This window comes from Eublepharis macularius, chromosome 6, assembly GCF_028583425.1.
Source record: "Eublepharis macularius isolate TG4126 chromosome 6, MPM_Emac_v1.0, whole genome shotgun sequence".
Classification (NCBI taxonomy): Eukaryota; Metazoa; Chordata; class Lepidosauria; order Squamata; family Eublepharidae; genus Eublepharis; species Eublepharis macularius.
The window spans coordinates 89,578,386-89,604,278 of record NC_072795.1 but is presented as its reverse complement, the minus strand read 5'-3'; the positions used below and the strand labels follow the sequence as shown (position 1 = coordinate 89,604,278).

At 40.6% G+C, this 25,893-nt stretch overlaps 1 protein-coding gene across 2 annotated transcripts in view; it reads right to left on the bottom strand.

Annotated features, from left to right (window-relative positions):
• The window catches only part of ZRANB1 (zinc finger RANBP2-type containing 1), a 93,272-nt gene that overhangs the window by 7,603 nt on the left and 59,776 nt on the right, over positions 1-25,893 (bottom strand). For both annotated transcript variants that reach the window (XM_054983758.1, XM_054983759.1), the window contains 5 exons: positions 22,798-22,869; positions 20,926-21,124; positions 9,183-9,303; positions 6,131-6,260; positions 1,782-2,011 (listed from right to left, as the gene is read on the bottom strand). In XM_054983758.1, coding sequence (XP_054839733.1) covers positions 1,782-2,011; positions 6,131-6,260; positions 9,183-9,303; positions 20,926-21,124; positions 22,798-22,869 — 752 coding nt within the window. The remainder of the gene's footprint in view (positions 1-1,781; positions 2,012-6,130; positions 6,261-9,182; positions 9,304-20,925; positions 21,125-22,797; positions 22,870-25,893) is intronic.

Genomic DNA, 25,893 nt, shown 5'->3' with positions numbered 1-25,893 from the left:
GCTGTACTTCCGATGTTATCTTGTAGGTTTGATCCTTGTATCTGAACCAGATGCCTTCCGGAAACAACCATTTGTATTTTACTTCACATTTCCTCAGGAAAGCCGCAAGTCTTTTATATTTAAATCTTCTATTACGAGCCAAAAATGGAACGTCCTTCAATATCTTAACCTTATTGCCCAGATAGTCCAAGTCCACATTATACGAATTATATAAGATGGTGTCCCAAGTCTTCTTAGATGAAAAGTCAATAATAATCTCGTGAGGCAGCTGACGCTTCATTGCATATTTTGAAGATGTCCGACGGACTTCCAGAATATCGCTTTTTTAACTCTTCTTTAGTTGCCCTTGCGAATGACGCCAAAAGTTCCGATACCAAATCTTTTAAATTTTCACTTTGCTCCTCTTTTACATTCTGAAGACACAGTACCATTTGGGCACGGTCCACTTGTAATCCTATTATTTGATTCTCCAAGAGCTTCACTTCTTTACTTGTTGCTTTCATGAGTACTACGTTTTCACGTGCAGACTGCTCTGCTCCAGACGCTGTTTCTTTAATGGTTTTCACTTCGCTTTCCACTGAATCAACCTTTTGCCCCATTTCATTTAACTTCGCTACAAAGGGCTGCATAGCTTCAAAGACTGCTCGTCTGACCATCTCTTCCAGAGTTTCCCCCTTCCCCTGTAACATCGCCATCACCGATTTACTCATCGCAGGGCTCTGCTTTTTCGTCGCCATCTTGGGGGGGGGGCCCAGCTAAGTTCCAAAACTCCGTGAAGGGCAAGAAATCCGCGCCTTCTTAGCTTCAACTCCCACCAATCCTTCGCATACGCTTAGAAATCAGAAGGGATTCGCTTACTTACAGGTTTTCACCTTAAATCTGCTTATTGCTGTTCTCCATGGCCCGGCAGCACGCAATGTGCTGCGCAAGTCTACCGGCCTCCGTTGGAGCAAACGGGCAATTTACCCCCTGCATTGCTTTCAGGGGGTTCTTCCCGCCGCGCTCCGGACCCTGACCCCCTCACTGGGAGTCCTGGGGGTTAACCCTCGCAGGCCAACCGCCCGGTCAGGCTGCTCGGACGTTTCCTCCCGGACCTGCGGAGAGGAGCGTCCGACATGGCCGGGAAAACGAAACCGAATCAAATGCCATACTGAAATCTGAAGGGTGAATTAATCATCCAAAATTCAGAAGCAAACCCAAAGAGATATGGGACCAAACGCAGCAAAAATTGCCCATATTAAAAAAAAAAGGCCGTTGTGCATGTGTGGCCCTTTTTCTGGCCAAGTAATGTATTTTATGTTACTTACCACAAAACTTGTGTTTTCTGTTTCACTCCTATTTTTCTAACTTTCAGATAGCAAAACTTAAGATATGCTGAGGTAGCATAGGGTGCATCAGCTTGTTTCTCTCAAGTATTGGGTATATTTGCAATTCTGCTTGTAAAAAACTAAGGCATTTATAACTTGAATTCCATAATTATGTCAAATATTGCAATTTTATATGCTAAGTAATTAATTATTAATTTTATGTAGTTAAAGCAGTAAATTAGTTTGGGTTTGATAGGACAGTAAGTACTGCATATTTTTAAATTTTTCACTACATTTCTTCCCCCCACCACCACGTGCAAAAAGTGGGAAAAAACTTTTTTGTGGTTTTTAATCTGAAAATTTTACACCTCTGCTCCCCAGTCAAAAGTTCATGTTCATTTCTGAGGTATTTCTCCGCTAATATAAGTTTTGGGCACTTACTTGAACCAGTTAGAAGAGCTTAATGTTTCTTACCTCTTGAGCAGACAGGAAGTGAATGTGCAGCAGCTTCCTTTCACTGTCAACCAATGGTAAAAAAGTAATAGTAACATCATCATCAGTGTTCAAGTTAGCACCAGCACCTCGATTGCCATAGCCATCATTCTCCATGGCAACCAAAGCAGAGAAGTGGCCCCGTGTGTAGCCCAGAGCAATAGGGCTTTTCCAACAAAAACTCTGTTCCCATAACAAAGGCAAATATACACCTAAAAAGAATATATGGAGAGGGAAAAGATAGCAGAGCTCAGAACATTATTGGTTTTTGGTAAGAATATCTGTCTGAAGATAACATACTGGAACAGTATTACAAAAATACAAAAATGGCACCATATAAACTAAAAAATTATTGTTGCATAAGATTTTGTGAAGCAGAGCACACGAAGTAAGATAAATCTTAGTCAGAAGTGCATTCTAGTCCACAAACTCAATTCGTCTTTAAAGTGACACAACAGACTTGCTTTTGATGTAACAGACTAACACAGATATCCCTCCAGAATCTTATAATGCATATCTCTAATATACCTTTTAAAGACCTGGCATCGCATTGAAAGTCTGAGTACTTTCAAGTTAATGGTATAGAACTGTTGTAATTTTATCCCAGTGGTATTCCCTGGCAACACAGCAACACAAACACACACACTCCCTTGCTAAAGCTGGCACTGAGGAGAGTCAGTGCCATGATCTCATTAACAATTTCAACATTAACAAGGCAGACATCAACCCCAAATCCCTCTGTACATGCATTATTTTTCAAATGGCAAAGCTTTGAGCATAACTCAAATATGAGGTGCCCTATATATTCAAGAAGTGGAATGAAGGCTTGTTCAGTCCAATGTCACTTAACCTAAACCCTACATGGCTTATTATATATAACTCAATCTCCCACTCCTTCTAGGGACATCAAAAATTCTTGAAAGAGACTCCTGCAAAACAACTAAGCTCGGAACGTGCCCTGCCTTGAGAGAGTTTAAAAATAGCAGTGAGTAATCTAAGTGCATATGTAGCATAGCAACCTTTCACAGAGGAACCATGTCCAATGCATTTGCACAGAAGGCTACCTTCAGCATGTCTCCCAAAAGACAACCAAGAGCAAACAGGCCCCTTATGATCATTTATAATCATTTCTGTTTGGATTCCTCAAGTTACATGTATTTGCTTTGTATATACTCCATGTCCCACATGCTATATTTGGAGTGAGTGTTTATACATGCAGAATTGGGATTTATACAAGTCTTGTCATCAGGCACTTTCTTAATTGTCTATAATGAGTATAAACTATTTCTACAACTCAGGCATAGGGTCACTGCCAAAATATAGTACACACACAGCATCCACAGCTCTTTACTAAGTATCTCAAGGAAACACTGTGCTGCCACATCTTTATGCTGTCTCTCATCTGAAAGCAGACTGCACATGCATGACTGGATAAAGCAAGAGTGCTTTACTATGTTGGGGAGGGGGGTGTTAAACAGTATCAAATTACGGTTCTTGCCTCTGTGATCTATCTTTTCTTCATCTTCCCTGGAAGACACTGGAGGCACCTCAACCTGTTCTATGACTCTCCAAATCTTCTCACCTTAAGGCCAGGAAAGATACCACTTCTCAGCAGTCACATAAGCAATGAACTTGAATAGGCCCATTTGAACTCTACCTTTCCTCCTCATTATATAACCTTGTGTGGCATAAGCTACCTAACAGTAACAGCTCAGACGGCATAGCAGCCAGCATAGTTTTGTCCCCAGTAATGGACGTCAACCTCAGCACTAGCACTCAATCCCAAAAATGAATGCTTTGGCTCAGCAGCAAACAGTATTCAACAGCTGGATAACGGAGGGTGGGCAGGGAGTAAGTACTGGCACAATGAGAGGACAGCAAGGGACAAAATTCCACTGGAAGATTCAAGTCCTCTGCAATCTCTCTCAATATTAGTTCTCTTTTTCCTAAACCAATAGCATAACCTTTTTTAGAAAATAAGGAAGGAGATATTACCAGGTTTACAGATCCCTTGGTTGTGTTGCATATACGTTATAAGACAATTCGACACTAATAATCTCAATTGAGAAAACAGATTTTTTAAAACAGACTTATTTTTTAAAGTTAGCTTGCAGCTGAATATTGCAGTCTGCACATTAGTTACAAATGAGAAAAATAAGTCATTCTAGGAAAAGCAGCATCAGTTAACTGCAGAATAAAGATTCAGTACAAAATTACATCAAAAATCTATGTTGATGCTGAAAAATTACATTCACTCCAAGCCAAGGAAACAAGAATGACAGGCATATTTAGGAAACTAACTTCATATTTTTAATTTAAATGTTAATTGTACTACAGCCAAGCATTAGATAGAGACTAACATTTTACCTTGACTGCTTTCAAGTAACAATGATCTTAATTCAGCTTTCAATTTTTCGTAAGAGCTCAAATTTCAATAGCACCAAGACTCTCAGGAAAAGCAATAAACTAAAGATATTCAACTAAATTCTTCATTTCAGCACAAGTCAAACCAGAAAGGAAATATTACACATTTCAACAACCAACATAAAATGTTTAAAGATCTGTCTACCACACCTACCACTCTACAATACAAAGCTGTGTTATAGCCTGACAGCGCAGCACTTTTCCTAAAATCAGTAGTAAGCAGAAATATACTTGTCAGCTAACAGGATTTTGCATTTGGGTCAGCTACATTATGAGAGACATACAAAATCCACAGAGAAGCCCCAGAACTCTTTGAAAAATCCTTCAACTCTGAAGTTATGTTGCATATTGCTGCCAAATCCTAAAAATAAAAGAGAGACACCAGATGTGCTGGATGTAATTGTTCCATCAATAAAGGACACGTTAAATGGTATCTAAAACACTAATCCTTCACTCAAGTTGTACGCAGCTGCATGTCTTCTTCCAGCAAGTAAAGTATAAAAACTTCTGTCTCCATCAAGAATCTAACGGAAGAGTTAAAATGAAGCCTACTAAAAGCTTAATACCCTAGGTAGGTTATATAAATTTATCAGTATCTCTCCGAATTCATACCTTTCAAAATAGCTCTTCTCAAGTTCTCAATCATCATTATAATCATTTTATATACTAATAGCCAAGTGACCCTGATATGAGGATACATAAATCTGGAGACTGGAACCATAAACGGACAAGACAGATCTTCCTACACATCTGAAAAATTTGGTTTGCAGAAAAAATCTGAAATATCAAAAATCTTTTAAAAATCTAACAACCCTCCCCACCCCAATGATAAACAGAGCATCTGTAGCTTTAACCAGATGCCCTCAGTGGCTGTTGCTAGACAACCATAAGAGTTCAGTCAATATCCAAGGTTTGGTTAATGTCATCCAAAGACAGGGGGAAAGGCAAAGCCTTTTCAGGTCTGTTTTGGCTTTTAAGGGAGGACTCAGGGCCAGATATGGAGGTTTGGGCAACTTGATACCACATGACTTGCATGACTCACCCAGGCCTGGCTGCTTGCTACTGTTCAACAGCAGCTCAACTCCAAAAGCCAGGGCAGTACAGCAGTTATAGTTTCAGAATAGGAACAGGTTCAAATCACCACTCTGCTGTGTAAGCTCACAAGGTGACTTGGAACCAGTCACACACACTCAGCCTAACCTACCTCTCAGGGTTTTTGTGAGGATAATGTGGTGACAAGAAGAATGATGTAAGCTGCTTTGGGTCCCCATTGTGGAGAAAGGCAGCTATAAATGAAGTAAATTGAAAAATATCAATGAAGATGGAGGGCAAATAAAAGGTAAGTTGGTTAATGGATTTGAAGGAGGGAAGGAAGTAGGTAAAGGGTGAGCATATATCTTAGCAAATTCACATTTATATACCCTTTTGCATTGTTTATTGGAATGCCCTTGATATCGACAATACTAATCTCTCACTTTGTAATCCACCTTGAGTCTCAGTGAGAAAGACAGACTAGATAGGATAGATAGATAGACTAGATAGACTAGATAGACTAGATAGACAGACAGACAGACAGACAGACAGACAGACAGACAGACAGACAGACAGACAGACAGATAGGCAGGCTGCCAGGAAGATGGAAAAAGGAAATAGTTTGGGGAAGGGGATACAGGGAAAATTTAAATACCTCTTGCAGGTTCCCTACTATGCAACTGGGCCATAAGGGAGAGGCTGCTGGGGGAGGGGAGGTAAAGGCAGGGGGTAGAAAAAGGAGGATGGGAAAGAGAGACGGAAACAGGAAAAGGGGGTTATGGGGGGCAGGGTGGGAGAGGGGAAATGAGATGCCCTCCACAAGTCCTTGCGTGTCCCCACTTGTTGTTGTTATTACTGATCATGGCAATACTTACCTTGAAAACGGGTATATCCTAAAGTTTCTCCCCGGAAACTCTTGTAATATTTTACTCCATAAACTATTATTGGTCTTCTAAGAATATGTGCAAGTACAAAAATGTGTGTCTGTTCCAAACTCGCTCCAGGCTGTTTCAAAGAGAAAATTAGCATATAAAAAAATGTTAGCGATCAACTGACACATAACAATTAAGTGTGGAGGTTTTTTCTCAGCAAAACTCATGGGTTCAATCCATTACAAACTTCTATTAATTGAAGTCATTTCAAATGTATACATACATTTGCCCTGCCCACTGAAGGAAAAAAATCATTCTTCTTGCAACTGAGGAGGATCAAAGAAGCCTATCAGCAGGATATGCTTGAAATTAAACATGTTTCTCAATCAGAGTACCTTTTCAAAGTTGTATGCAAAATTCCAGACTACTTAGAGCCAAAACACACGTTAAGAAATACCTAGGTTCAGCACGTGTTCTCTTACCTCAAGGTTTGCCGGGATCTGTAGGCGTCCTGGAAGCTTAAAGTTTAGCATTTACAGAGCAGCAGGGAGGGAAATACAGGCGCCTGTATTTCCCTTCCCCTTCCTGCTGCTCTGTAAATGCTAAACTTTAAGCTTCCAGGACGCCTACAGATCCCGGCAAACCTTGAGGTAAGAGAACACGTGCTGAACCTAGGTATTTTTTAACGTGTGTTTTGGCTCTCAAAAACCATTCAATGGGCCAGCACAGATGTTTCATACCCTAACTGAGAACCCCATTTAGCCATAAGCAAGGTTGACAATACAGCTGTCAAATGAAACAGAAGGAAGAGGTCCTCCATAAAACCAAAAGACTAGAGCAGAGCCAGGACCATTCAGAGCATGCAAAAAGCAGGAATTATCAAATAAACGTTATCTGAAATATATAACGGAAAAATAAAATTAGTGGAAAGACATAATGAAGTATGAACCAAAAATAAAGTGTAATTTTACCACCTCTATTTGCAGAGTAATATGATACAATCAAGCAGTCATCTGTGCAGTCATACTAATGGGATTCTGTGCCTATGCCAAGACATGTCTGGAAACTTCTAAAACTAAGCTAAAAGAAAGTCTGGCCCCACACAACTGCTGGGAGAAAATGCAAATATGCACCCTAGAGGGATGGGCATATTTGTCTTCCCATCCCATTTTTTGCTAGAATGATGCAACAGGCCCAATTAACATACCTGCTAGAGGGAGGGAGAAAAGCACATGCGTTTGAAGAAGGGATGATCTCTCAAAGAACATCAATTACAGGAAAGCATCCTGTTGCTCTTTGGGATTTCTGTGAAGGCCCATCAATGGAATAGCAAGCTGACCTACCTGGATGAGATCAGAAGGTGGACTGCTACCTTGCTGACAGCTACATCACTTCTAGCCTGGACATCTATGGCATAGGGTTTCATGAAAGTAGATGGCTGTTGTTTGCCATAAGTCTGGTACGAAGGTAGCTGTGCTAAAGACTCTGGCCAGCTGAAGTTTAAAGGGCCCTTTCCCTGTTGCTTGCAAGCAGCAGGGGAAGGGCCCTTCCCGCACTTAAGCTGGCTGGCGCAGGGGGGATCCCCTCCACCAGCCAGCTGAAGTTTAAAGGGCCCTTTCTGTGCCACTTGCAAGCGGCAGGGAAAGGGCCCTTCCCACGCTTCAGCTGGCCAGTGCGGGGGGGACCCCCCCCACCAGACAACTGAAATTTAAAGGGCCCTTTCCTTGCTGCTTCCAAGCTTCAGCTGGCCAGCTGGCCAGCATGCGCGAAGGGGGGGGGGGATGAAATAAGCGGCGGGGCAGGAAGTTTCAGCGTGCTCCGAATCTTCATGGAGCATACTGAAGCAGGGCAGTAAGTGGTTTCTGAAGCAGGAAAACCAAATTTTTCTGTCCCTTCACACCCCTACTACAGACTAACATGGCTATCCACCTGAAACTATAAAACCTTATCTAGCAGCTCAAGCACTAAAACAATGGCTGTTTCATTTTCTCCCATAGCAAAGGAAGAGGTATTTTCTGAATGGTACAGTTGACATAGAAAGCTGATATGCAGACAGGGTGAGCAGTATTCAGCATCAGAAGATGGGATAAAAAAGATAGGCAAAACAAGATCCTGTTTTGGAAGAAAAGTTCTGAAGACTGAAACAAGACACTGAGAAAACAGAGAATGGCCCTGCAGGGAAAGACAGGGTACACAAACAACTGCATGAGGCTGAAAGAAAAGAGACAGAGGCCCTGGAAGCACAAGCGGAGAAGATCTCTCACAGGACCATGGAGGTGGAACAAGTTAAAGAGTCTCCCTGGTAGGATCTAGCAAAAGTACAAAAGTGCTTCCATTAAGAAGCATAGGAATGGCATGTAGAAAGATTTTTGACATTAAGAAGGACCTCCTCTCATTGTGAGAAGAGTTCTGGGGACAGTTATTTACTAAGCTGATTCAGCGAGTGAACATCTAGATGTAGGATGTTACTACGAATTAGACAGGTCTCTGACTGGAAGAAGCTAGAGCGAGATTGCTACAGCCAGGGACAGGGACAGTGCGGCCACTGTGAGGTTCTCAGGATACAGTTTAATTGTCTAAGAGGTGAGAAGTCAGGGAGAGACAAAATAAGTTCCATTGACAAAGGTGCCAAAAACGAATCCCCCTGTGATCATAGCTACATGGTACATCTTGTAAGAAAATGACCTCCTGAGGCAGCAGAAGAGAAAGGTGGCAAAAATTGAGAGAAAGAAAAAATGGGGGGAAAGGCAGTACAGCTCAAAATCATAAGTGCAAAGAAAATGTCAGTGCAACCACTTCAGTGATCAACAACTGAGTGAGAAGGCATAGCTCCACATCTTAGGGATCTCTGCCCTTGAGTTGGATAGGACCAGCCTCCAAAATTTTTAAGCTCAGCTCGAAAGCCTCACAGAATCCCTACTGCATGACTGAACAGAGATCACAAAGCATTTAAGCTTTTAGATCTAAAATTCTGCAAAACGGGGGGGGGGGGGACCACATAAGTATTTTTTCTGAATACCTGCCATACATATTTTCATAAAAGAGGAAGATTTACCTGACTTGCAAGAGACAGAATAAATGCCCAGTCTTCCTGCCATTGTTCCTCTCGCAGCGAGAAGTGTAAACCAAAGCTCTGGGAGTACCATGACTCCCATTCTTTCCATCGAGTATAGAACCTGTAAAAAAAAAACACAACAGGATTTAACTGTTTTATCATTCTTGCCAAATCACATTGAAGATGTGGAAACTGAACTCAAGCAAATATACTCTAATCCACGTTAAGTGTTAGTGAGAAAGGCAGACTATAAAATCAATAATTCCATATAATCTCAAAATAATTCTTTCTACTTCTGTTTGGGAGAAAGGAAGTGGACTATTATAGAAAACAAATTAATTCTAATGGAAATTAATTATATACCTGGAATGCAATACAGTCCTGTTACCGTCTCTTTCTGTGAGTGGCATGAGTACAAGATTAATCTGCTCAAGTATGTAGTTCAGTTAGTTACTTTTACTACTAAATTTAGCAATCACTATAATGAAAAAAAAATGGCATACGGTGCCTCAAGATGAACATTTTAAAATATGTGCCAAAAAGTAAAAATGGAACTTACCATGAATTTCCACTCAGTGGTCCCAGGGTGGAGCAGTCTTTGACTTCCTCCTCTTAGTAGCAGACAGGGTCATTGACAAAGACAACACCAAGGAGAGGGGCTTCCCTCTCAATTCCCAGACCGCACCTAGAGCCTGGAAAAGTCCCTCTGGAATTACCAACTTAGAATGTTACCAGATGAACTTTTTAAAAAACCTAACCCAAACCTGGGTATAGAGAAACACTAAAACAGAATGCCATACTACCAACCTCAAACTGCTGAAGCCAGTGATGATAAATGCACACTGTTCCTGAAGCAGCCATCCTGAGATTTTCAAACCTATACCTAATACTCCCAAGAAAGATTTGGGAGGGAAAACTGTCCCACTCCAGAACCACTGAGAATGTAAATTCATGGCACATTCATTTTTTTTTCTTTCTCCAGTGGTCCCATGTGAGGCAATCTTTGACTTCTGGGATGTAGGAGAGCAGAGCATCTCTAAAAGTGGGAGAATTTTATTATACCAATCTGTTATTACCCATCCATTGACAGAAGTATTTACAGAAGAAAAGATCAGCTAGAAATTAGTGCTAAAAGAACGGTATGAGAGGACTTCCAAGTTACTATCTTAGGCACATACTCTGTGGGAGAAAAGCTCCTTAGGCTGTGGAGCCACCACCAGCGACTTCAGGAAGCGTGCTGTAAACTCAGGCTAGTAAGAATGAATAACACAGTCTCTCTTCAACCAACTGACAGTGGACACATTCTAGATCAAGGGATGATTTTTAAAGGAAATAAAGACGGATTATGATCTACTGTGTTCCTCAGCACTAAACTTGCAACAACTTAATGCCTTTTAGACCTCTAAATTGTGCCATTTCCTCTCCTAAGGGCAAAGAGGAAGATTTCTTCAGCCCTATGAAAAAGGATGTTAATTGTGGGAATGCCTATCCTAAAGGCTAACTTTGTCCTTAGGAAAAATGCCTAAGTTCTTATAGATGTTCAATGAATTGAACTTGCAAACCCTTAGACCAGATGGAATCTCAATCAGAAAGCCCACTTTTAAGGTTATCCTTGTAGCCCAAAAGAGACACTGGGAATACTGTGACATATCATAGCACTTTTTTAAAAAAACAGAGTCAGATTCTCATCAGAATCCCTCCTCTTCCACCATGCCATTTCCTCAACCAGAAATGGCCCCTGGGTGCTATTTGCTCCCATTGGGAGAATGCACAGGTAACCTTATCTGTACTTGTATATTTCCCTAATGTGGCAAACAGCTTGTTGGTCACCACTAATCTGGCAACAGAGGCCAGGGCTACTACCCCATCCTTGGGTGCCTTATCAAGCTTGGATGCAGAATAAAAGGCCTCAGAGATGGGAGAGGAAGGGGGTCCAGAATGTTGGTCCAGATTCTGGAGAAGACACCATGACATATGGGAAGACCACCTGAGAAGTTTTGGAGTCATGGTAGTCTTGGCCAATATGGAATTATTTAAATCACTTCCTCTCTTTGGTTTGATTTCTGAATCTCTCTCACACACCCATTCCTTTTGGTATTATAAAAAAGTAGGTCTCAACTGAAACTAGTCTCCCCAGGACAGGAAAAATGACCCCTAATATCCAGGCAGTATGGAACTGCAAATGGTATCAACTGGCATTTGGTGAGAAATTTGCTTTTGGGAGCTTGAATCAAGCTGTTGCCTGATAGACTTGTATGCCCTTCAGACTTTCTGTAGCACCCAATGATAGGTTACTGATGGCTTCCAGATACTGATAATCATGGTGGCAATGGCCTACATTCTTCTGGATATCAAACATGTTGTGGCTTTTTTCCTCTCTGAAATGCATGGCTGGCTGGTAGGAGGTGGTTTCCAACCTCTGTCTTAAGCTTGAAGGACTTGAAGGCTTATATAGAAAAACTGCTTTAGTCATGAAAGGAATACCGTTAGTCAAAGGGTAGAACCACCTCCCTTAAAAGGTGATTGCATTATATCTAGTCCTTTGTCTCCTGAAGGACGGCATCTAATGAAGTCCTGGACAATTCTGAACCTGTGGAAGGCATTGGCCAGAAACTATTGTGATCCTGGTCCACCTTCCAGTACTGTGGCTGATGTTACAGAAGGCTGCCATATCTGAGTTTATAGTTCTGGAAGAGTATTGCATGGGAATTAGGAATGAATCTGCCAAAAATGCAACTTAAAGCATTGTTCTTCAACTCATCTTGCAGTTCCTTGAGCTGATCCATCCTTTCAACTCTCCTGGTAAAAAGCTCATAGGCTCTAGAGAAAAGTAGAAGCTGCTGATGCCCACAGCGCTACAAATAAAGTTTCAAAAATTTTCTTAAAGTCACCACAATACTTTTGTTGCAAGGATCCCTGTGAAGATCATCCAAATTATATGGAATCATTAATGTGGAAAAGAGCACTACTATACGGACATCAACTATTTTCATGTCCTTTGGAGGAACGATACAAAATTCTAACACCAAGTGATGAGCAGTCTTGGGCTAAAATGGATCAGCCCCATAGCGCAGAGTGGTAAGCTGCAGTACTGCAGCCCAAGCTCTGCTCATGACCTGAGTATGATCCTGGCAGAAGCTGGGGTCCGGTAGCCGGCTCAAGGTTGACTCAGCCTTCCATCCTTCCAAGGTTGGTAAAATGAGTACCCAGTTTCCTGGAGGTAAAGTGTAGATGACTGGGGAAGGCAATGGCAAACCACCCCATAACAAAAAAAACTGCCAAGAAAATGACGTGATGCGACATCACCCTATGGATCAGTAATGACTCGGTGCTTGCACCAAGGACAAGGTCTTACCCATCTTTTTTAATACATATCAACAAAGCAAAGGAAATACAGCTGTAGCTCTTTGGTCTGTCCTGCTGAATCTCGACCCCGCAAATTCTGATAATTCCAGGACTCCAAAATGGTTGGAAGAAGCTTAGGGTACAGCTCTGGCAATAAGAGATATTGCTGCCCTGTCTATTCTGTAGCTTCTTCCTCAAGAGTTCTTCCTTGTCATGCTGGGAGAATGTATCATAGTGGTCAGATATTCTTGATTCCTGATCCAATTGGGGGCTGTTAGAGGAGGGGGAAAGAGTGCTAAATTCTCCTCCATGCATTTCTTGGATGGAGCCTTTAAACCAGAACTGTCCAAGACTGCACGACTAGGATGTTGTTCTTGCCCAAGTTTGAGAAGGGAATGTTAGTCAGGCAAAGGTTCCTTACTCATGCTGCCAGAGCTGCTGTGACTATGCTTTACTTTTTATGTTTCTTATAGACCCTCTTATGGGTCCTCCTAATCCACAGTTTCTGACAAAAGTGATGCCTCCGATCCTTGGAATTTTGCCAATTCTATGGAACCTGGACCTCCTTAAGAACTACTGACTTGACCAAGGACAACAAGTCAGGGAGACCCATCTCTCCAAGGAAACCAAGGAAGAAAGAAGAGATTCACTAAAACATGTATTTATGTACATATATATGAAGCTGCTTTACACTGACTGAATCAGACCACTGGTCCATCAAGGTCAATATTGTCTATTCAGAAAACCAGCGGTTTTCCACGGCCTCAGGTCAAGGTCTTTCACATCATCTACGACCAGATCTTTTTAACTGGAGATGCCAGGGATTGAGCATGCTAAGCAGACAGACACGCTACCACTGCACCTTGATATGGGTCCTAGGGCTACTAACAGGCCAAATTACTTTGGCAAGGTAAGGAGTATGTATTGTCACTACCTCGGCAGAAGCGGAGCTGGCAATCTTGGGACTGGCTGCTGTTACGGCTGTGTCCCAGTCAGGACAGGGACACAATGCTCAGCTCCACTCCAATGAAAGAGCTGCTGCCTGTTCCCTCAGGTGTGTCCTTTTCACCCACCAAGGGAAATCAGGAAACAGAGGGAGTGAGAAGAGGAAAGCTCAGGTAGACAAAGGCCACATCCAAGGGAACAATGCTTTTCTACTGGCTTTGAGGCATCAAAGATCCTGGGATTCCCATGACAGATAGGATTTTCTTCTGATAAAAAAACAGTGCCATCAACAATACTGAAACAAGAAACACTAGCCAGACAAGGTCAGACTGAGGATTGAGGGGCAATTTCCTTCCCTTGATGTTGTCTTTGTGAAGGAGCTTACCACGAGATGGTGTTACACCAGAAGTCAAAAACTGCCCCACTCTGGAACCACAGGAGAATGTCATAGTTAAAACACACCATTATGGTGTTTTATTATTCCCATTCCACTCTAAAGGTTAGAAGTTGTTCAACATTACATTAATTCATAAAAGACAAATGAAAACCAAATCAAATTAACAAAAATGGTAACAATCAATCCATATTTAAAGCTAAATTATATAAAGCCTGCAGACAGAAATCAAGATCTAACTTTCCACAGTCTCAAACATATGATTCAGAGCTGGTCTATAATCCCTCTGCAGAAGGAACAGGTTGGAAACCTCTTTATCTCCCCATTCCTGTCCAACCCCCCTTGCCAAACCTTACTGAGTGAATATAGCTTATATCTATGAAAGGTAAGTTTCTACCTTAGCATGGCCTATTTAAAGAAATGTTCAGACCATACTTAATGGTAGATTACAATTTATCAAATATGCTGCTCATTCATAGGGCATTTTTAAGGAAAGGGGATGAATCACTTTTTCCAAAGGTTTCAGGTATATTGAAATTTAATTTCGTTTACCAAAGTGTATTCAAATGCAAACATCCAAACAGTTCAAAGGTCAAAATCCTTTTTAAAAACTCTGTAAACTGAGAATAATCTATTACCATGTGTTACCACATTTTTGATACCCACTAACACTATTAGCATATTGAGAAATGGGTATGTTCCCTTTTTTGGGAGCCAAAACTTTTTGAATCAAAATTTAGCTGGGAATGCATCTGAAAAATTATGGCTTCTCTTGACCTCACCTGCTCTTTCTTCCAAGTAAGCTTGCCACTCTTCCTACATGTATGTGATGCTCACAGAACATGAAGAACAGACTGCTTGCCCATAACTGACCAACTGGTCATCTGTGGAGTCACCAACAGACCCTCCTTCCCCACAACAGGTGTTTTTTTCCTTTTGCTGCAGTAATCAGGAAAAAACTGAGCAGGATGGCACTGCTTTGCTCACCTGAGATACATATCACTCCCCCGCCCTCCACAGGATTGGCAGAATCAGGACCAGAAATAACATTTATGTTTAGGTCTAGAAGATTCCAAGTAACAATCTGCATGGGTTTAAAATACTGCTATACATGTGACTACACAGATGACCATTCAAAGAGCATCAGTTATAGGTAAGCAACCTGTTCTTCCCTTCACAGTCATATGGACTTCCTCAAAATATTGAGCTAAAACATGGAAGATTCTGGATTAGAGGATATGTGGATAACAAAATGGCTCTTTGACAGAAAAGGCCCTATTAAGATAAACCTTCATGGAATATGTGCACATAAACTAACTCTGTAAGCTTTGTGACAATTACTGATTCTTCAACTACTGCCATACCTACAAAAGCAAAATTCAGACATCAAGAAAGAATTAGTGAACACGTCAAAGATTAGATGACTCACATGATTGTTAATACTGTCATTTACCTGATTTTATAATCATGTAGCTGCATTTATATAACGGATAGAAAATATTTTTCACATAATGGTGGCAGAATCCAAATATGGTGTGCTTACTACTCCTGTTCACCAGGACCCAGTGATGGTCTCTGGGAAATGCTTCCATACTTTTATTGCTGCAACTGCACTAATTATGCCAGATGGGATTGTGTGTACTTAGCTAAGAAGAATCAGCTACTTCATTAAATCAATGATGATTTCTGAAAGATAACTGTTGGTTAAGGGAACAGAATAGAAGTTTAACCAAGTGGTCCCTGATCAAAGTACTAAGTTACTAAATACAATCTTATGCAGTTACCCAGTTAAAGCCAATTTAAAGTCAACAGACTTACACCCAAGAAACTCTGCATTGGATTGCATTATAAAAAAGGAGGAAATAAATCACATCAACAGTGAATAGACATACTCTGTAATACAAGGCCAGGGTCAACATTGCAGCCAAAATGAAGGAATTTTTTTTAGTAGGGAATGATTCCAAAACAATTCACAAATAAACCACTGTAATTTGACTAAAATGTGATGATGAAGATGAAAAAAGTGCCCTTTCTGCACACGTTCAACATGTTTGCACAAGAGATTCCAACAGTCTTCAGAACATTACTACTAAGTTTTCAACAACAAGCTTTTGGCAACAAGCAATATTGAAAAATCTCTCCTGAATGCTCAAAAAATGTGCTGAGTATAATTGAACAATTCTGAGGAAAACAGACTAGCCATCTCTGGTGACCACTAAAAGAAAATGAAATTCACATAACTAGTACACAAGTCACAGAACCTCTCATAAGGCAATGACAGAAACTAAAACTAAACTAAAATAAAAGAATTCACTCTGAAGATAGACAAAAATATACTTCAACACCTAATCACTTCATAACAAACAAGTTCTACACAACATGAGTTCATAATTGTGTCAGTTTCTCCTGCATGTGCAAAGGACAACCTAAGCAAAGCAATTCTGAAAGACACAGAGTATAAACTAACCTCCACAGATAACTCTTGATGGAACATCTTGCTTGATGATACATGATCAAGCCTTGTTTCTGAAACTCATTATACACATAGGAAGGCCCTTTAACATAACTGATTTTATTATTGATCAGTACAGAGAAATGTAGATACAGCTGATATAAGAAAGAGACATTCGAAACATTCCCATCCCGTCAGAAGAGTAGAAAACAGACCTGTGCCAGTCCCCAGCAAACGGACTAACTTTTTAGCCTGTGGCTGGTAACAATGCCACCTTTAGTGCCATGCGGCAAGATAGAAAGGTAGCTAATAAATGTTTTAAATAAATAAATAGGCAGACCAAGCATATTTGCTCCGAAACCCCCTCATCATAAATGCTCCTGTAGAAACCAATTATAGCTGCTCTTGTATTCCAAGGAGAAGATGAAGTACAAATTTGTAACCTTGTCTTAAGATACTCAGGAGGTACAGGCAAGCCATAACAAACTTATGTTGCACTGGACACATGCTTACTACAGAGACTGTCATGGTCTCTACAAGTGACACAGATGTTTTGGTGCTGTTGGTGGTGCATTTTAAAAAAGTATGTACAAAGGCAGGTACATCCAAATGTCACAAGCACATGCCACAACATGAAATCAAGGAGAAATTATTCTTCATTGAGCCAATTTTAGAACCCCTCCTTTCCTTCTATGCAGTAACAGGATGTGAAACTGCGTCTTGTTTCAGACTAATATTGTGAGAAAACTGTGTGGAAAGTGTTCATCGCAGACAGTCGTGTGTTCTACAAACTCAGGGATAGAGAAGTAATGAAATACTGAAGGATACAGAAAAACTTTTCTGCACTGTACCAGAAACAACCAGCTGTGAGGAAGCCAGAGCTCAACTTTTTACATTACAAATGCAAATAGACAGAAACGTTGCCTCTAGAACTGGATCATCTTCAGTGTTCACACTGACAAACTACCATGAGGATGTAAGTTACCAGTTCCAAACCTGTCCTACCATTTTCTGAATAAATGGACTAGAAAAAGGGAGATAGACAGCTATCCTCAAAGTTTGCATCACTTGCTCCAGTTCCAGATTCATGCAAGGAATGTATTTTATATGGATATGGAAAAGGATTCACATTTTATAATTGCTCCTACAAAAAGGAGACACTGACGTGAAATTTGCAAGTTCGAGGACAGTGTATGTATGTACAAATTTAATTGGAAAAAAACTCTCTTTACTTGACAAAACTTGTAAGAAAATATTTACTCTTACAGTGCTGAACATGTTAGTGATTTATTTGCCTGGCAACAAATCACATAAAAGTTTCAAGGTTCTCCATTTTGTAATAATTGTTAACTTGCTGGGCCACAGCTGCCCCTTTCTTTTTTTTCCATATGCTTTTTATTAATTTTAAATAAGCATACATACACAAACATAACACCACGGGATAGTAGGGGGGTATCAAGAAAGATAATATAAAACAAAATTACATACTTATGTATTATATTCATTTTCCATCTCTACAATTCCTTCCTCTTTATAACTTCATTATTCTAGACCTAGTTCTCCTGTAAGACTACTCTGCTTAGTTCTAGCAAACATTTTCTCTTTCCTTTCTTTTTTATTTTTTCCTTCCCATCCTCTTTTCCTTTCTTTTTTCCTTCCTCCTTCTCTATCCCTTTCCCCTCCTCCTCTTCCTTCCCTTTCCTCCCTCCCTCCCTCCTCTTCCTCTCTTTCCTTATTTATTTTCTCTGGTCCTATCCTCATACCATATATTTAAATTCTCATTCCATATTTTGTTTTGACCCATTCATAGAAGGGTGTCCATCTTTTCTGCAAATCATGCCTGCTTTGTTCTTTTATCAATTCCATTAAAACGTCCACCTCTGCTGTTTCTAAGACTTTTTCTATCAGTTCTCCTTCTGTTGGTACATCTATCTTCTTCCAATATCTGGCAATTCTTGCTGCCGTGATTATATGCAATATCAAATACCCATTTTTCTTCTCTATCCCCTCTGGCATAATATTCAGTAACAACAGTTCAGGTTTGAAAGTATGGTCATGCCTAATACTTCTTGTAATAGCTCATGCATCATTTTCCAATATTTCGTCACCTTTTCACACAACCACCAAATGTGGTAAAACGTACCTATTTTGTCTTTACATTTCCAGCATTTATTGGACATGTCCGGATACATTTTGGCTAATTTTTCCAGTGTCACATACCACGTGTAGTACATTTCATACAGATTTTCTTTAAATGTGACTGACTTTGTTATTTTAATATTCGTCTTCCATGTCTGTGACCATTGTTCTAAATCTATATTATGCCCCAGATTTTGTGCCCACTTTATCCTGCAGTCTTTTATTGCCTCATCTTCCCTTTTCAATTGCATTAAATACGAGTAGAATTTCTTAATTATTTTTTCATTTGTCTCAAATAGCAATTTATCAAAGGGACACTGTTCCATACAGAATCCTTGCGGATTATCTTTAGCAAATCTGGATTCAATTTGTGCTCTTAGCCACCAATCCATATTTATGTCCTGTTCTTTCAATTCCTCTATTGATTTTAACTTTCCATCTTTTCCTAAAAATTGCTCATACCTATATATTTTCTCCCAGTTTAATAAACTTGGATGGGTAAATGCTTCGACTGGTGACACCCATTTTGGGATTTTTTTATATATCTGCGGTTTTAATTTTTCCCAAACTAACATTAAAGATTTTCTTATTACATGGTCTTTGAAGTACTTATGTACCTTGACTTTTTGATACCAGAGGAATGCATGGACATTACAGGCCTATCTTTGCTTTGCTATGTAACCATCACCCTGCCTATAACACTTTGTAAATCCTTAATAAACACCATCTTTACTACAAGAGATTTGTCCCTCTTTTGGATATCCTACAAATCTAAATGTAGAGTCTGGCAGGACCTGACATTTATAGCAGTATTTCTCAAACTAGGGTCCAGGGACCTGTAGGGGTCCCACAGGGTACTCCAAACGATTTTAAAGTTCTTTTAAGGACAAGCACCTGTCACATTTATCTAGCTAATTCAAAAATGGAGCCCCCTCAGTTTCAAAATGGGGGCAAAGGACTCTCCACCTGGAGGGAAAGAGGCAGAATCAGCAACCCATTTTTTAAAGAGCAGGAGCTCATAGTGTCACTACCACCCTAATCATCTAGCTTCCAGATCACTAGACAGAAAATGCTTGTATTGGTTGCCCATATCTAATAGTTCAATCCTAGCAATTCTAATTGGATGAGTAGCACCAAAGAGGCACAGTCCTAAAACAGACATCAGTTGTTTGAAGTATAAAACTGAACTGGTTCTCACTGAATTTTCCAATTCAAAGGATTTCACCACAGAGACAGAACAGGAGTCCAGTGGCACTTTAAGAACTAACAAAATATATTATACTGTAAGTTTTCATGAGTTAGAGCTCACTTCATCAAATACATGAAGCAATCATCCAGTCAGCAGATGTATTTGTAGTCAAAGTTACAGAGAACAGAAAAGTGCAGTGAGAGACGCTATAAAGAGAAGCCACTTTAAAACAATATCCAACATAAAGAGTAAGCTGTCTAGAGAGTGGACAAGGAATTCATCCATCTAATGAAGTTAGCCCTGACTCAAGACAGTTTATGCTAGAATAATTTTTGTTGGTCTCTGAAGTAACAATGGGCTCCTGTTTTATTTTGCTGCTACAGACTTAGATGGTTACCCATCTGAAATTACCATGCAGATAAAGAACTGCCACTCTGCATCCATAGACAATAATAAATAATGGCAGTCCTCAACTGAATACCAGAAATTCAGGTTTTGTGAGACACTGATATTTTCTATTTCTATGAACAGCTCTGGAATTTTTCCAGCCCCTTCCCCACCACTGTTCAGCTAGCCTCTGGCTAGGACTTACTAACCATTAAGGCAGTTTTCTTGTGACTCCAGCAAAGTCCCTACTAATCAAGGGATGAGGCTGATTAGAATTGGGGTCAAGGTTTTTACAGTTATGGCCCTAGAGAATCAGCTTCCATCTGAGATCTGACCTCATAAGCAACATACAAACGTTGCACTTAAAACTTACTTTTAAAATGTAGCTAATACAGTTCTTGCTATAGTGTTCTGAGGACACAGGCCTCCACGGGGCATATGTGGACTGCCACACGTCATAAGGGGGCTATCCAGCTAGAGGATGCCAGTAAGAAAAGGAGGGGAAGGCTGTGGGGGCGGGGCACTATGCAAAATATTTTAAATCAATGTGGGAGTCTCCAGGTAGCCGAAATTGGTCTATAGCTATATAGGACACTTTACGTCTCTTAAAATTACACGTTATACAGCTGTAGAATATTAGCTAGTATGATTCTCTAACTGGATTTTCTATAGGTTAAAGGTACATCTACTTTTTACACCTCTTCATCATTTTTAATAAAATTCATAACAATTATAAACTTTTCACAGCATTTCTATCTTACCACAATCACTGCATACTGTGAAACATGACTGTCCACTACAGCTGTGATCAGAGGAACTTACAAGTACAGACACTATTAACAGACTGTTAATAAGAGCCACAGCAATTATTTTCAAAAGCATTCCTGCTTACCAATGAGAACAGTCATGTAAACTGTCATGAAGGGCTTTACGTAGCACCGAGTCTTTGTCATAAATGCCCCAAGTAGCTTGTAGTACTGAATCAAGCAAACAGTCCCCTGCAGTTCGATTCCAAAGTGCATAAAGTCTACTGTCCAAGCGCGTACCCAATTCCAGTGACCAGTTTATAATTGGAGATTCCTCTTCTAGTTCTAGAAAGTATAAGCAATTCAGTGTTAGTGATTGTAAATGGAACGAAAAATACATGCTACACTTTAAGATGCTAGTAAACTTGCCTTCTGATATTACAGTTACATTAGTTATTACAATTCCCGTTTCTGGGAAAAGTGATTGAATGGGCGGTGGTGGAACAGCTGCAGGTTTTCCTGGAAGAGACCTCTGTTCTGGACCCATACCAGTCCGGTTTCTGTCCAGGCCATGGGACGGAGACAGTGTTGGATGCCCTCATGAATGACCTCCGTAGGCACCTGGATCATGGCGGGTCGACACTGCTGATTTTGTTAGACCTTTCAGTGGCGTTTGACACAGTCGACCGTGAGTTGTTGGGGCCCACTGCCTCGCCGCCGTGGGGATTCGAGGGACGGCCTTGCAGTGGCTTATCTCATTTCTCCACGGTCGGGGACAGAGGGTGGTGCTGGGGGAAGAGGCTGTCCACACGCCAGTCTTTGGTGTGTGGTGTCCCTCAGGGGGCGATACTCTCCCCCTTGTTGTTCAATCTTTACATGCGCCCCCTCGCCCAGCTGGTGCGGAAGTTTGGACTGGGTTTTCATCAATATGCAGATGACACCTAGTTGTATCTACTGATGGGCGATCAACCTGACTCTGCCCCTGATGCCCTATTGAGAGCTTTGGAGGCCGTGTCTGGATGGGTGGCACACAGCAGGCTGAAGTTAAATCCTGCAAAGACAGAGGTCTTGTACTTGGGCCGTAGGGCCCGTAGGCTGTCGGAGGAGGGGATCCATCTCCCAGCCTTTAGGGGGGGCACCACTTGTGCCCCTACCATCAGTCAGGAGTTTGGGTGTGATCCTGGATTCCTCCTTATCTATGGAGGCCCAGATCACGATGGTTGCCTGGGCTGCTTTTTTCATCTTAGGCAGGCCAGGCAGCTAGCCCCCTATCTGTCAGCTCAGGATCTAACGACAGTGATCCATGCAACAGTCACCTCCAGGTTGGATTACTGTAACTCGCCTGTAAGACGGAGATGTTCCGCCAGGCATATGGTTGAGGCCAGCATGAGATCCTTACTGAGCCTCCCACCAGTCTCCTACTAAGTGTGGGGTTATACAGTGTTCACTGGCCAGCTGCCTAACATATGGGTACAGCATGGGGCTACGTAGTGCCCATTCATTAGCTGACCCACATATGAGTTGCAGTATGTTCTCTGTCCACTTCCCTCCCTCTGTATGTTGATGAGCAAGAATCTGGAATTGACCCTGTCTTGGGACAGTTATTATTTGCTCGTTGATTTTATAATATGAACTATTATTTTATGAATTTTGTTTAATTTTTTTTGTATTTTTATAAGTGTTGTACTTTGCCCTGAGCCCACTTGCAGGAAGGGTGGGTTAGAAATAATAATAATAATAATAATAATAATAATAATAATAATAATAATAATAATAATAATAATAATAATAATAGAGATATGTTGTTCATTTCAGTTATAAAGCTATAAACATACAGCAACTTGCCACATGTGTATAGCTTAGCTGTCTCTACTAACGACTGTCTACTAGTTTTATGTTGGCACAAGAGGGAGAAAAGGCAATCTCACCTGATTCCTCTCCTTACTGCAGGTTATCATCTTACTTTTTGTCTATTGTCATTATCACTTGCCATTTAAAATGAACCTCATACTACTTACCTTTCTGAACATCCCTATCAAGTACTTCATCAAATAGTTTCTCTTGGACTGTTGGTGGCAAGTCTTCAATATCTGCAAAACCAGAGAATTCTACCAGCATGACAAATTGCTTAATTCACCGCACAGGTTTAAGCTGCAATCTTTACAATACTCACTTCACACCTTACTTTTCCATTATCACATCATGATGCTGTACTAACTACGAAAGATAACAAGGTTGCAGTTACCTGTAACTTGTTCCTAGAGCAGTAACCTCTTCAGTGACATATGAGTACTGAGCTCAAAAACACCACAGAGCACTCCTTTCCCCTCTTCCACGCTGCTTTCTTGCCTTTTTCCAGAGTGATAAAGGGGGGGGGGAGAGAGCACCCTTCCCTTAGTTCGTCACTGCTGCTGCAAGACACAGACTTAATCAGTACAGCAGTTAGACCTCACAGCTGGAAAGCTGTGTGTGTGAGACTACACAGGTGACCACTCAATGAACCACAGTTACAGGTAAGGGCAACCATGTTTTTATTGTCATAGCACCTGTGCAGTTCCACATGGGACAGTAGTGAGCTGACTTATCAAGTCCTGGAAGGCAAGTGTGAGCTCTTAATTGAATAAGGACTAAAGCACTGCTCTTCCAATTTCCACTTTCATGGTGTCAGGCCTATGAAGTAATGCTTTCCAAATGTGTAAGAGGTCTTTGCAAACTGTATTTACAGAAAGGTCACAATGAATCACAGCAGAAGGCAATTGTACTTAAGTGGAATGAGCATTTAAAGGGCAGTTAACTCACGCAAGTTTATAACATAAACCAGTGCAAGAGACGGCTAGAGATGGACTGGGCCGAGAGTTTGTAACCTGCTCTAGATCCTAAGCAGGAAATGAAGAGATTTGTGTCTTTTCTGAAAGGTTTAGTTCTGTTGAGATGAAATAGCAAAGTTCATCATATGTCCAGTGTATGAAAAGCACACACTTGATCATCTTGTGGCTGTGGGGAAAAGAATGGCAAGATGATATCTTGGTTCAGATGGAACATGGAAATCACTTTAGGTAGGAACTCAAGAGAAGGCTGTAAAACCATTGTGGTGTAAAAAAAATTAGAAAAGGAGAGTCATGCTGGAAAGCCTGATACAACATTCCCATATTTGGGTTGTTAGGTGGCACAGAGCCAGCAAGGTTGTTCCTCCTTTATTCATTAAGCAATATATAGCCATTTAGTTGTCGGTAGCCACTTAGATGTTTTTTCCTCTCAGATGAGAGTGAAGGGCAAGGAACCCCAAGTACACAGTCTTGAGTTCCAGGATGCTTATAATGGGATAATTTGTCCTACATTGATCAGATACCACTGACTGGTATGGGTCCTACATGAGCACTCCAATTGAATAGGAATTTGTCTGTAGTCAGGGTGGCCTCTGGAAGTAGAGAGCTGAAAGGTTCCCCTGACAGGAGGCTGGAATGCAACATACACCAGCATAGGAAACAGAACACATGCCTTGGAATATTTCACCTTTTTGATTGAAGATTGTTTTGAATACCCTGAGGAACTATGCCATTCCCCAAGAACAGGTGGTAATGGGCCACTATGTATTGATAATTGACTATTTTAAAGTGTAAGGCAGAAGAGGCATACATTTTGACCCATACTATCAAGTTTATGCCCCTCCCTATCAATGGAGGCCAGATGCTGAGAGCCCTTGTTCTTGCACTGGATAGAATCTACAACCAAGGAATTTGCTATAGGATTTTGGAACAGAAAGGGGCACCACCACCCTTGTTTTGTTCTGTATTGGGTTTTTATTCTGCGGCTAATGGTAGAACTGAGACAGGTCTGAGCCAAGGCCCAGTAGTAACCTATCCATAACTAGCCCAGTAGATCCTGGTGCACGACGTAAAACATCAGATTAGTAACTCTTGGAGAAGCACAAGAGATGTTAATCTCTAAAGACCACGCCATTTGTATTATGGATTTGAGGACTGGTTTGGGCAGAACTGAGACTTGAGGATGAGATGCCATTAGAGCCGAGGTAGATTTAGACAATTTTGCTGAAGCTTTTGCATTATGTTCATGCTTGTGCCAAGGCTTTTTTGGTAGCAGCTGTTTGGACAATGAATGTTGGACCAGAATGCTGGGCTTCTACCAGAGCCATAACTGGTACCAACAGCCCTGGAGTCAATCTAAGAACCACTGGAACCAAAGACAACCGGGCTCATCTCTCTGGATTGGGAAGAGGCAATCTTCTCAGAGGATTTTCTGCAGCAGCACCAGACAGAGCTCTCTCTCCCGAAGCAGGGTTTTTTTTTTAAAAAAACTATTTTTGTAAAGTTTCCATATTTATTTTTGTAAAGTTTATATGTCATAACAGACCATTCTAAAGTTAAACTTTAACATAATTAAACTTTAAACAGGAGCAGTATTATATACAATCTTATACATACTTAAAGTTAATACATGGTTAATATTCTGTATTTTGCTGGAATCACCTTTTTTACTTTTTTATCTCCTTTGACAAAATCCAAAAAAGGGAACCAATGTTCTAAGAAAACAATACCAGGTTCGCGGATACTAAAATTTGGTCAGAATTTTTTTCCATGATAAAATATTCCCATATTTTGTTTAACCATTGATTTATTGTTGGAGATACTTTGGTTTTCCATTAATGTGCCACTATTACTTTAGCAGCCACCAACATAATTGAAATTAAATCCTTTCTCAATTTGGGTATCTTTATATCCTCCCCTAAACTTAATAAAATAATTTTGGCATGCAGCGGAACTATATCTCCTGTAATGCATTTTATCACTTGCAGTACTTTCCCCCCCAAACTCTCCAACCTTGGGGTATTCCCATCAACAATGAAAGTGTGGATCAACAGACGTATTGATATAATGTAACTTCAAAGGAGTTATGTACCATCTAGCCAACACTTTTAAAAACTGAGTTTTTTATGCATGGCTCTTGTAAGAGAAATATTGGATAACCAATTTTTTTCCCATTTTATGTCCGTAATGGTGACATTACAATCTTTTTGCCATTTTGCTTGATGTGAGATTTTCCCCCTTTGGTCAATAATTTATATAATATGGATATTCTTATCTTTTCCATTTTTT